At 41.8% G+C, this 13,094-nt stretch overlaps 2 protein-coding genes across 29 annotated transcripts in view; one reads left to right on the plus strand and one right to left on the minus strand.

Moving 5' to 3' along the window:
• The window catches only part of LOC118503523 (probable phospholipid-transporting ATPase IA), a 62,799-nt gene that overhangs the window by 19,421 nt on the left and 30,284 nt on the right, over window positions 1–13,094 (plus strand). For 4 of the 28 annotated variants that reach the window (XM_036036895.1, XM_036036893.1, XM_036036908.1 and 1 more), the window contains exon 1: window positions 8,224–8,456. The exons of 17 other annotated variants lie outside the window; for them this stretch is intronic. The gene's annotated coding sequence lies outside the window, so the exon portion shown is untranslated. 7 more of the 28 variants (XM_036036896.1, XM_036036897.1, XM_036036894.1 and 4 more) reach the window with 7 other exon arrangements.
• LOC118503529 (trypsin inhibitor ClTI-1-like) lies at window positions 4,678–5,204 on the minus strand. The gene has a single exon (XM_036036914.1). The coding sequence runs from the start codon at window positions 5,089–5,091 to the stop codon at window positions 4,843–4,845; it is 249 nt and encodes an 82-aa protein (XP_035892807.1). The 5' UTR covers window positions 5,092–5,204; the 3' UTR covers window positions 4,678–4,842.

Raw genomic sequence — 13,094 nt, forward strand, 5'->3', positions numbered from 1 at the left:
TGTAGGAAGAATTCTTAAGGTTTGAAAACTATTAGAAACACTCTTAATGACATGACTCACCGGTTTTCAATCTATAATTCATGTTTATTGTTATATTCCACGACCTCGAGGTGTTATTTAAATAGTGTGTTGCATACCTTTAAGCGTTGTGCAGATAAAAATTATTTCTAGACTCCACCACTTGCATAATAGTTTTATTATCAAACAAATAATTATTTATTCTATTAAACAATACGACAGCGACGAGCCTTAAATATTACTAAAAATTAATAATTTTATAACAATTTCGCTTTTGTTATACTACTTAGGTCGCGTAAGGGCCTTTGCCTTCTACAGAAATGTTAAATCAACTTGATTTTTACGGGATACTACGGTCTTTGTTTTCCCATGTTGTCTTTACACCTTTGCCAGAGCTTCACATTTGTTCTGTTCAGATAATTAAGAAAACATATTTTATAACGTGATTTATGCAAGAACCAGTGTACAATTGTATGTTAAAGGTTTGAACTCATAAATAAGTGCTTAATATCGGTTGTGAGGCGGTCCGTTGGCCGAGGCGATAACAACGCCGGCAGGACCGGGGTTAAAATCACATCCGTACGTAAGGCTGACTACCTTACTAGGGATAAAATGAAGTCACAGAATGCGATACATGGCAGGAACTCTCGAGGCTGTAGTGCCAAGGAAGAAGAAGAATATCGGGTATGGAAAACTCGAAGGGTACACTGAACCCTACTCTCTTAAATCTGAGGGCTTGGAGCGCAACTTTTATTCTGAAAAGGTTTACTGCCAAGCTCTGCATTCACCTTGCGGCTTATTTATCACTATGAATCTCTGCTCTCACTTTAAAGCTGTGCCATCACGAGATAGCAAGGATTTACAGCTCATATGTTAGCGACCTGCTGCCCAACCTTTTTTATGAAGAGCTATTTGAGATAACGATACTAATGCCCCTAACAGTATGTAATATTAGGATCAAAATAGATGCTTCTTATCTATAACAAACATTGACGCGACTCAAAAGGATACCCATTCTGGGCAGAAAAGTTGCTGCAATAAAAAAACATTCTTAAAAGTGTGCAAAATGTCAATCACATTCCTTATAATCCGTCTAATATAGGTAACCTCCTTGTTTTGATAGTTACTAATTGCAACACTACCTTCGAAGCTGTCTTCAAAGCACTTAATCTTCTTTATCGCGAATGTTCCAGACCATGTCTTTACACTATTAATTAAGGACCCTTAATTTCACACCGCACGATACACTTCCCGTAAAACATTGTAGCGTAAAACTTAATCAAGAAGGAAACCCCACTCTGTCCCCCTAATGATTTTTTTGTCAATTTGACGTGACAAAAACGGAAGTAAGAAAACATGTTTAATTTATGCTCAAATGTCATGCCATTGCCCAGTAGGTGTGATAACGTTTGCTTTCTACAACAACCACGCCAAACCATCGCGGACCACTCCGGGTCCAACTTAAACGTTTCGACAGGACAACCGGCCTTGTCGTGCGAAGGGTGAACCAGGAACCAAACATCAACCAAAAAAAAAAAAAACAACAAACAAACAACACCAGCAGACACCCCTTTTCTGACATTTACCATCGATGCGATCCCGGAGCACGCCACAGCCAGGAAGGCGTGACACGTGGGAAAATGGCAAATTATGACATTTCACACTAAATCATCGTCCACATGAGGGTAAGGCGAAGTTGTCCTAGCGCCACAGACGCGTACGGTACAGCACCATCGGAAAGTCCCGTGGTACTGGCACGAATGGACTTTACCTGGTTCCAATTTCCGGAACAAAGCGTACTCGATCATGTTCATCCTGTCTGCGGTTTGATGAAGTGTTCGCCCCTTTTCTACGGCGTGGGACTCTCCCGGGAGTAGTGCGATAGCGTGGTGGAAATTGGGAGGGGGAGGAGGGGCAAAATTTCACCAAACAGCAGGAAATTGATGCGCCATCGTGCTTCCCAAAAAGCCAGGTCTGCGTGTTGGTCCGATGGTCGAGAGAAAATTGAGACACACACTCGATGGGTCAATTTATTACGCTACACAAAACGATGCGGATGGCAATGTGGGCTGTGTTGGCTTCCTGTGTGTGTGTGTGTGTGTGTGTGTGTGTTTTACTGGCGTTATCATTCGACTGCACTTTGAATGGTGAAACTGTCGTAAAACAAACAGTCGGACGTAAACAATGGGTACGATATGCCACCATAAACTGTTTTAATTAAATAGCTAAATCGAATGTTTGGCATTTGGCTGGAACAGACAATTTGGTTAGCTATTGGGGACGAAAAACGCTTTACTTTTGCTTTGAATATTCCTCACTTGACTTGTTCCATCTACACATTCTGGATGGCTACGCAAAACTATGCATTCGATTGCGTTGTGCGAGATATGCGCCTGAAAGTATGCAATCAAAATTCCCGAGATCGTTTTTGCAAGCATAGTTTTGATACCCTTTTTGCAGCAGTTTGAGGTAGATTACAGTGTGAGTGCGTAACCGCCCGTCGTGAATGGTAACCGAAAAAGGTATTACAAAGTTTTGGGCCATGGAGTGGAATGGTGTGCTTGTCAAAGAATGGAAATATTGGAACTGTTTTAATAAAGTACCGAACCGGTACCGGTGGCAATATAGCAACTTCCGGACATCGTGTGGTGAGAGCAAAAATAGTTGGAACATTCCGTGCAGGTTTATCGGTACCAGATGAAAGATGAGGTAAGAAGTCATAGCTTCTGCTTCTTCACCACAGCAAACCGCATGACGCTTCGACGAAATTACAATTCAATTATATTCAATATGAATTATTTCGTGAGAATTGCAACCAATCGATGACGGTTGATTTTTTCCGGCACTAATATATACATGAAGATTCTGATTTCTAAATACTGCAGCAGAATGACCGTCCACACTTTAAGGCCGTGCACACGGACAGAGGCGGTGTTGGAAGGCCCATATTGAGATGGAGTGATGGCGTTGATGCATCCGCCAGAACGGCAGACGACGGCGCTAAACCGTGAGCGGTACCGAGGATTGTTGCAGCAGGCCAAGACCGCAAAGCGGTTGTAGCGCCTGATATGGAAGGCAGCAGAATGTACCAATGCATACCAGACTTGAGCTAACAGCTTTGATCACACATTGCCTACATTTAGGCGCTTTGTAGGCTCGTCTTACATTTTTCGAGCACAAAATCGAGACTAGCTGCATATTTGTTTAGCTAGACAGATATTTAGCATAATATTTTTCGGGACCTTCCAGGGGAGAAGCATTTTTGCCAGGAGCAACACTTGAAAACAGAAAAACTGGTATTTTCCAATCGTTTTATTCTTGAAACGCAGTTAACAAGTGGAAGAACTACAAATGAGGTAGGTAAAAAAATCCTGCCTCATCCTTACACCGATAGGATAACTACTAAGACTCGATCAAATGTATCTCCCTTTACTTCATCTCCTCATTCTATCTCGCATAAACTTTCTCTCTCTCTCTCTCTCTCTCTCTCTCTCTCTTCGGACAGCTCGGGTTATCACACCTGTGGCCACATGTTGAGACCCTCAACAACCTTGCAAGGTTGTTGTGCCAAGGAATAAGCACATTTTTTCTACCATATGAGTTTAGAGCAGATTATGTAGAGCTGAACAGAAGCCTCGTAATCGACTGATATGTTCACAGCACATCCGCCATCTGCAGATAAGTTTTTTCAGCCATTTTAGAGCTCACGGGTCACCATGTGATATTATAATCCGGGAGTCAGAGTTGATAGTACAGCGATTCTTCTTCAGCAGATATGAGGCCAAAACTGAGCTTTTTCCTTTAGGAGTAAACTGATAGATTTTCTTCGCCCTTGAACAGAGTCTACCTGTCGTCCTGGGACTGTGAATATCTTGTAGCGTCCCTTCACTGCACCAGTTTTAGGACAAATTTATTTTAAATTCATCTTCTAGTTATTTCAAGCATATAACTCCGCACGACCAGCGCTCATACAGTTTGTTCTAAAAATGATAGATGAAATAGAATTTCCCAGCTTTTGTTCAGAGATGCTTTGTATTGGACAATAGCTAAAAAAAATTTCTTATTTTTCCTATTTTTAAATCAGTGTACTCCAACCCTCCCTCCGTCGTATTTATTCTGCACGACAATGGCTCATGCCATGTCTCTCTGTATGGGTGACATCGGCTTCCTCTGTTTATCATGACACAAAACCTAACAAGAACCAACCACACACACTCACACTTATATAATCCAGGAAGTATAATGCGTCGACAATATAAGCTTTTCCAATGGACTTTCCCCCTGTTTTAAGAAATAGGTTAACTGCTTTCCTATTCCCCAAAGAGATTTATTCGGAGGAGGGTTGGTAGCTAGCTTGATGACGTACTGTAATTTATCGCTTCCCAACGTTCGATGATTCGGAAGCGAAGGCTAATGAATTCTTATGACAAAATTTGACGTAATTTATGCGCCCTCCCTGCACACTCCTCTCGCCCACCCGCTCGCCGCAATATCAACAGCTACCGTTGTGATAGTAAATAGGGACCAGGGGTGAGAAATTCTACGTCCAAACATATTCGAGTGTGCCAGGTACGCGCTTATTTTTCTCCCAAACCTCACTGTTTGTTCAGGTGGGGGTTTTCTTTCGTATCGATACACCACCCTTGAACGTTAGTCATGTTAAGGTATCTTACAGTTCTTGTTTGCTAGAACTCTTTATTCTTTGCATGCTGGGGTTGAAAAAACGTCAAGCGATGATGGCCATTTCAATCCCCTAATAATACACATTAGCAGGAGCACTCTCTCGCTCTCTCACGAGGAAGTCTCCGGTTTGCACGAGGCGCATTACTTGTGTTCCTCCACCTGATCCGTATCATTGCAACGTCCTTCACGCAACAGCTTCAGGTCCACCTTCCGTCCATAGTTGGAATCAGAGCGGCAGTCCAGCACACACTGGCTCGCGTACGTCTTCAGATCCGTACCGCACACCGGAACGTATATCCTGGGGCAGCCACATGGCCGATCTGCATTAGCGCTCAGCACCAGTGCCAACACACCCAACACAAACAGATTAATGTACGATAGGCAACGCATCTTCTCTTCACTTGAACAGCTTAACAAAAAACTGGGCTCTCTACAGACGTTAATCTTCGCTCAGGTACACTGTCTCTGATATGAGATCTTGCTCGATACTGTGACGAGCTGCCGGATTTGGGAGCAATTTTATTCACCCATCGCAAACACTTCGCCATGTGGTTTGGGGATGTGTTTTTTTTTTTGCAAAGTGTGCGTGAGTTTAATGAAAACCCCAACCATGTACGGGTAACAATTTTTGAACGGTTTCAGTTCAAAGTGGTTGATTGTTTGTTTTTCGAAACGCATGTTTTGTTTTGTACCACCCCACCAATACTCGGAAAGATATTCCCGAAAGATGGTGGTTTATTAAGCGCAAATTCTATCTTAGCATAATTAGTCATCATCATTCGTCCGGAGGGGATTTACACACGTGCCGGAACAACGTTTAACGAGTGATAAGGCGTTTTAAGTGGTGTTTGTTGTTGATACATTTACATTTTGCTTCACAGTGAAATGATCTCTTGTCTTGTACAGTATGACGCACTTTATTAAATGTTGTTTGATTATGCTTCCTCTTTATGTGAATGAGTGTTCATAAACGGGCCAGCAAACTCATAAGAATTGGTGGTTTTTATTTTAGATATTCATTTATATTTTTTTCACAGTGTTTTAATGTTTCTGAACTTTTCATATGAAAGTATCACCAATTTAATTGTAAATTAATCGCGCCGCTTGAAATTATGCACTTACAGACAGTTTTCTCAATTGTTAGACCATACAAGCGCTGCATTGCATACTACCAGGCGCAAGATGTACTAAAACGATAGCCTAAACAAACTAAGCTTATGCACTGCATTTAAAAGATTTTTTTCCTTCCTTTTACCTTTCTTCGGAAAGAAAAACCCGTGCAACTAAAGTGCAGCATGAAACTGCATCAACCATTTTCCTGCAAACTCACCACAAATTCCGATCACGCCATTAGTCAGTGGTGGTGCCTTCCGATGACTCACGTGCCATTTTCCGGCTTCCCGATATTTGTGTGACCCAATAAATGGCATCATCATCGGTACGCAGTGTGAAACAAGCTTCGACCAAACCACCGTTCAACGGCATTCTAGCGGGAGCTAATTGAATATCAGACCATTCCAAATGCCATTGTCGCGGTGATTCAGGCGTTTCAGTTAACGCTGCACTCTGCGTACGGGCGTTGGCGGGATAATAAAGCCTTATTATTGTGCTGTATTGTGCTGCTAGTTGCACGTGTGCGCGAAAGCTTACGTGTGAAGCCGCTTTCATCGAACATTGGCCGTACGTTGAAGAGCTCAAAAATTTTCAATATCGACATTTTCCGTACCAAAGCAGTTTTGCAACGACTCGGAAGGGCGTACGGACGTTCACAGTCGCCTTAATGCATCTAAAACATCAAACGTTGCCTTTTAGAGGCTTTTTGCATTGAATCAGATAAAGGCAGTTGTGGGTATTATTTTAGGAAGTGGAGACGTACCATATTATTCCAATGCAATGGAGCTTGATGTACTGGAAGAGCAAAATTTGCTCTACTGCTTGGTCTATTTTACCTACAGCACTGCAAAATGATAAGCAAATAAATTTTGTCAGTGGAATGGGGAAAAGATAATATGTTAAAAGAGTTCAAATAATTGATAAACACAAACGCCACCGCACCATTACTTTTCACCGCACTGCGAAAGCACCCACTCCGAAACGAAGTGCATTAAGCTTTGCAGATTGAATTACTCCACAGCTGAATAAAACATCGAGCGCGGACCTATGCCCTGCCCCGCTATCGCCGCGCCTGCATATGCGCGACGATGCATACGCAAATCAGGACAAAATTGAGTTAAGCTCAAACCATTCAGTGGGGAAGCTTCCCACATAAATCTGTGTCAAACGATGGACGGCAAATCGGTGACGGCAAGTCCTCCGGTTCGTTGACTGCGCGTCCGTACGTATTCGGCGGCAACGTTTAGCTTCCACACCGTACAGATCTACGGGATCTTCAAAGTGGGCGAGATGGTGCAAGATGCAGTGATTTTTTTTTTCTCACTAATGCCATAAGCTAGCCATAGTATCAAACACTTTTGGGAGGGTAATGAAGCTGTTTTAGAGCTTAACTATGAGATCTTTTAAGGTTTTTGGCGTAGTCCCTACAATTTTTGTACTAATTTTCAATTAACTTATTTTTGCCTTATATTTGACTTAACGATCTTCCAGATCAGGCTGGTTATATAGTGGCTTACTAGACTTATTTATACCACACAGCCCGGGATGTGGCCCTTGCTGTGAGAGGCACGGTTCGAATCAGTTTTTATGTCCAGTCCTGTCGTGTGAAGCCCGGTGCTACTATTGCCTTGACCACTGAAAGACACCTGACTTCATCTAAGAATCGTAATAACGATAATGAGCTTTTAAATTAAGCATTAAAAAACTAATATAGTACAACAAGTAACAAGTTGGTAACAGCACATTCTAAACAAAATTAACATACAAATAGAAAAACATCTTAGTTAAAAACATATAAAAAATATTAAATAAATCTTAAAAATTATTTATTTTTGTAAAAATATAACAAATCCTTTTTTTGAAAAATATAACTATTTATTGTTTGTTGATGTAGAACGATTTTGATAAAGGTTCCAAGTTTTGCAAGTATATTCACTTCCCAAATTTATTTTGAATTCTCGGCTAAACTATCCATGGGGTCTTTTTGCCCTTCTGTACACTATCTTCTGAAGGTACTGCACAACGTGTTACGACCATATCCACAACACCTTGTGTGAATATTACTTGCTAAATGTGATTTTGAACAACGTAAATTGAAATAAAAAAAAGCAAAATCATTGGTTTTATGTATTTTCTAGTCTGCAAATATTTTAATAGGAAATAAGATTCCATTAATGTTTTTAATTGTTTCTCATACTACCAAAAAACAGTTATCTTTAATCCAGGGAGTAATTAAAATTTTCCTTTTTAATGAACAGCTTTGAAAAATCTGACATAATCACAAATAAAGACACGCAAAAAATCTAAAACAAAATTAATTCAGTTATCCTGATTCGTTTTTAAAATATTTTATGGACTATCACACCAATCACAGTAGCCCACTGTCCGCACCCGGGCAGCCAGCACGGTAGCACATGTCAGCCACACGGCAGTCTTGTGTACTCGACTTCTGTCGCGGTGTGTGATTCACGCGCTCGAATCAATTTCGCGGCAGTGCACGATCGTTTGTTGTGTGATCTCGTTGTTCGTCCGGTGCGTGTGTCCTATCGATGCGGCAAGCCAGCATAATCAATAAGCAAACCGATCCTCATTTTGCCACGGAAGCGCCATCGAACGCGGCTCACGATCGAACAGATGCTCCGGTATGCATCAGTGCTGCAGGGGTTTTCACCATAATTTGAATGTTCGTGTATCTGCAGTGCAATGATTGTTTAGTTTAGCGAATACTGTGCACTGGTCATTTTAAGTTTTAAGTTAAAATTTTAAGTGTAAAGCTGAGCAATGAAGCGATAGTAGTGGTGTCAGTTTTTCGTACGGTAGGAACGGGTATCCGAATTCCATCTCTACCGTACTCCAGTACGCATGCAGCTTTGAATAAAAAAACAAAACAGGCAAAGTGAGAAGTGACCAGCCAAAACCTCTCGAGGGTTTCGTGCCAAATAACGAAAAGAAAAAAAAGGCTAATGGCAGAGTGCGCGGGGCCAAAGCAAATGTTTTGCAGCCAAACGAATCAACCTAACAAGGCATATAAACATTAGTTTTGGAACACAAAATAACACACTTACTCATCATGCCTGAAAGGCCAATAACGTTACAGATAGTTCGACCCATATTTATCTACCTAAATAGTTGCTCAAATATTTATTAGTTTACTTTAAATATTTACGAAATAAATTTCAATGTTTTTTTATGGCTGTAAACTCATGCAACAAACCCTGTGATGCGATAGTATTGGTTAAGCGAGCCGAGCATGTGTGTTGGTGTGGTTTGTTAAACCCAAGCCGCATAAATAAAAGGTGTATGGCTTAAGTCATCCGTTGCGCCTAACCTCATCTCGCTTGACTTAGCAAGGGAAAAAAGTCATATTTTTCAATGCCAACCTTGAAGATACACCGATGTGTCGCTTTTTTCTGATCTTCACCTTAGCTCTACCGCACAATGTTGCTCGGTGGATTCATTCTTTTTTTTGTTGCCTCACTAGCCCCTTCGTTGGTTGCGTTGGTATAGATGCACAGTTGCATCTGCACAGTTCACACTGCTGCACTGTTATTAGTTGCGATGCACCCGAGCATCCCACCGGCAGGGGTAATGTGACGCCCGATCCACGTTGTAAATTTTTCAACAGATATTGATATCGATCGATCGCGATTGATTGCGGAGATTGCAGGGTTTCAAGTGAGGGAACGAGCGAAAGAAGAGAGAGAAAAGACCGGCGCCGGTTGTTTTATTGGGCCGTCCCGGCTTGTTTGGCAGTCAGGTGGAGGGATTGGCGTGGAGACGGGTGGTCCGGTGACCGTGGGAAACTGGAATATTGTTTTTGATGTGGTGATGTTCGCACAGTGTGGTGCAAAAATATTGTTCCTTTGTTGTTGCTTTAAAAATAAAATAATACTTCCTGGGGAGATAGGCATTTACGCTAACCCGTAATTTATTTTTTTAAATCATTTACACTAAACCAAAAATTTTCCATATAATTTTTCATCAGCACCGACCAAGGAAAGAAGCAATAAAGTCACTGTAATGCGCGTGTAATCAATGTAATTCACACAGACACAGTCAGAGTAATTCCCGTTTACTATTGTTGTCGACAGGGTAAGAAGCATAAAGTACAGCAAATTAGCGTCTTCGGTACGTAACGACAGGCCCGGGCCGGTAATTATTTTGCGATCATTATTGACGTCGTTCAAAACAAAACTCGTACTGTAGCTGTAGGTTTGCAGCTCCTCCAATTATCTGCTTACGTAAATGAATAAATGTACGTAAGTTTAAGCTTTTGGAGCCGTAGTAATGGAAAATAAATCTCCAAACATTTGCTAAATATGAGGGTTTTAGTTAGGAAAATAGGTTGAAAAATTGGTTTGGGTTGAGCAATGCTCTTAACAATATAAACTTTTGATCATAACTTAAAAAAACACAGTCAGTCACTTCCAGTTATCGGTAAAATGCCCGTTTTTGGATAATGGATTTTGGATAACATACAAAAGATTTTTTTTATTACAGGGCTTTTCAATTGATAAGGCTGTAGCATCAATTTTTATGGTAGGCTTCTTAGATGGAATGGAAAACAAAGCTCGTTGATATGGAAACGGCTTCATATGACAAGAAAATCAAATATCTTTTAAAGTGATGTCCTCAGATGATATTCTCATAGTAGCCGTTGATATTGCACGCACTTACCCGAGCGCTGAAAGGACGTGTACAATATCAACGGTTACTATAGCAATATCATCTGAGGACATCAACATAAAAGGTATTTGATTTCCCTGTTGCCATAACAACTAGCTTTGTTTGCCATTCCATCTAAAAACCTGCCAAAAAATGGATGCTTTTGCCTTATCAACTGAAAACCCCTGTAATTTGAAATTAAAAGAAATGAATTAGTTTCATTGATTTGATTTTTATCTACATTTCCAAACTAATAAATTTGAACACGTTTATGTTTATATTCAGTTCGCAACATACCTATAAGAAATGCGAAGAAGAATAAATAATAAATAATAAGTAATTTTGGGGACTTGGGACATTGCATTACTCTACATTGCGAGCCGAAGAAAACCCTGCAAGTAGTCGTAAACGTTGAGCGAGTTTCACTTGATGGTGCGATCAGCTCAAATCATAAACGTCCACATATTTAAAACAATACGTGGTTTTTGTTATCCAATTGCACATATGGAAACCCTCGATCAAACAGTACATTGTTTGCGTCACTTGGAAGTTCACAACTCATCATGCTTAGGGAACCCGTTGACATCTAGCCCGGCTGTACCCCTCTCCGTATTGACCCCATTTGAGACGATATTCATTTCGTTCACACATTTCTTTGTAACCCCGTACCCCAGCTTGCAAAAAACCGTTGATCCTATTCCACCGTAATAAACGATCAGCCTTGAAGCCGGTGGGGCCGGTGTCTGGATGTATCGGACCAAAATAATACATTGCACCAAAATGCTTGAGCTGTGTTTCGCTCGCTTGGAAAATTGGATGGAAAATCTCCAACCTAAAACGCGCACCGGTCGGTATTTCGAAACATACAACTCCCACTAGTTAAATGGCCGCACCGGACGGACAGCAGACACCTTCACCTCGGTGTTAAACTCGGCAGGATCATTTCTTGCTCACCGATGCGCTTAGGGGATTTTTTGTGTGTGTTTTCGTCAAAATTACTGGTTTCTTATTTTAGAACCATTAGGGCATGACGCTGAACCGTGACGTGCCACCAGATGTGAGATATAAATAAGAAAAAACAATCACTGCTTTACGAACTATCTCGGCCAACAGTGTGGAACGTTCGAAATGGAGAAGCAAGTTTGTGTCAAAGCGTATGTTAAAGTAATCGGAATCTAATAGGAGCTTGAAATTCAGAAACTCACTCACAGAAGCAAGTAAAAGCAAATGACCTCAACAGCATCCATTTTGGGGCGGGAACCTTACCGAGAACGCTTAAATCAACCTCTTCGGAACTTATCCATCTGTGGAACTGTTCATGGTCATCAGGCCTATAGCATGGTGAAGCTGCCCAGCGAAGTTGTGGGGCGCCCTTCCACGATAGTGATTGTGAACGACACTTTAATCGAGTGTTTGCTGCACTCCGCAGTACTACCGCGGCATGCACTTCTAATTAAAATATGCATGCATCACAATGCATTACCGCGCTTACGCAACAACCTTCATCTCCGCAAACAATTGCCGGCTGGTTCACGGTTATTCACATATCAAGCGATCGTGCGAGATGACTAACGGCTATTGCTGACTGTAGATGATGGTATTTCCTGGTGGCAGAGACGAATGATCGCCCACCATAAAAAAAAAAAACCGATGGCATCAGCTCCCCAAAAGAGAAACCTATTGTGAGTGGCCATGTTAATGACGAATAGTCTTTAAAGTTTGAAATTTTGCCTATTGAAATTTCTACCCCTACTCAAGCATTTATTTGTCCTGGTGAATAACCCAGCTCTGTGCATCATCCTCTAGCAAACTCACGCAAATAGATAATGATTTACGCAATATGATATACCTAGACAAGCAGAACGTCTCCACCATGGTTATGGTTATGGCACACACCATAACCGGAAATTATATGCGCCCAAACGACACCTCTGAATATCTTATCACTACCAAACAACGCACCTGCTGATAGCCCAACCCCTCCGCGTTATCACTCATGAGTGCAGTACGAAGCCCTGTTGTGTACCTAGTGGATCCTCTGCCATACGGTTGTACCCTTGTCGAAATTATTGACAGTAGCCGCACTGGACGTGACAAGTGGACCGGTCGCCCGCCAGACAACCTCGGTATGGCAGAGAAAACCATCACTGGCTGAACATAGTGTGGTCGCGTAGGTTAAATGTTTTCAGTTTGATCAAATCAACCATCCACGATGGAACTGCGTGTATCTGTGTATGCGCCGGAGGTTAGTTCCGGAGGGAGGGCCCCAGATATTTGCTGGTTGATAAAAAGGGGTGGTTGACAGCCGCCTCGACGTACCGACATCGTCAGACTCAGGTTCACTTTATCGGCAGCAGGCAGTGGAGTAGCGTTACTCCCGGCACGCCAGTGTAGTAGTAACGCAAGACCGTGTTCCACGTCGCGAAAGTGTTAATTGTTCTAAACAAACCATTATTGGTGCCTGCCAAATGCGGACACATGACGCCAGCGGGAGAAGAATCGGCATCTGTTTTGTAGCGATCAGCACCAAGTCTCGATTGAAGTTTGGCAATAGAGTACGGGGCTGGTAGCGTAACGCTCCCGAATATTCGTACAAAGTTTCGCTTCTAATCTGC

Source organism: Anopheles stephensi, chromosome 2 (genome assembly GCF_013141755.1).
Source record: "Anopheles stephensi strain Indian chromosome 2, UCI_ANSTEP_V1.0, whole genome shotgun sequence".
Classification (NCBI taxonomy): Eukaryota; Metazoa; Arthropoda; class Insecta; order Diptera; family Culicidae; genus Anopheles; species Anopheles stephensi.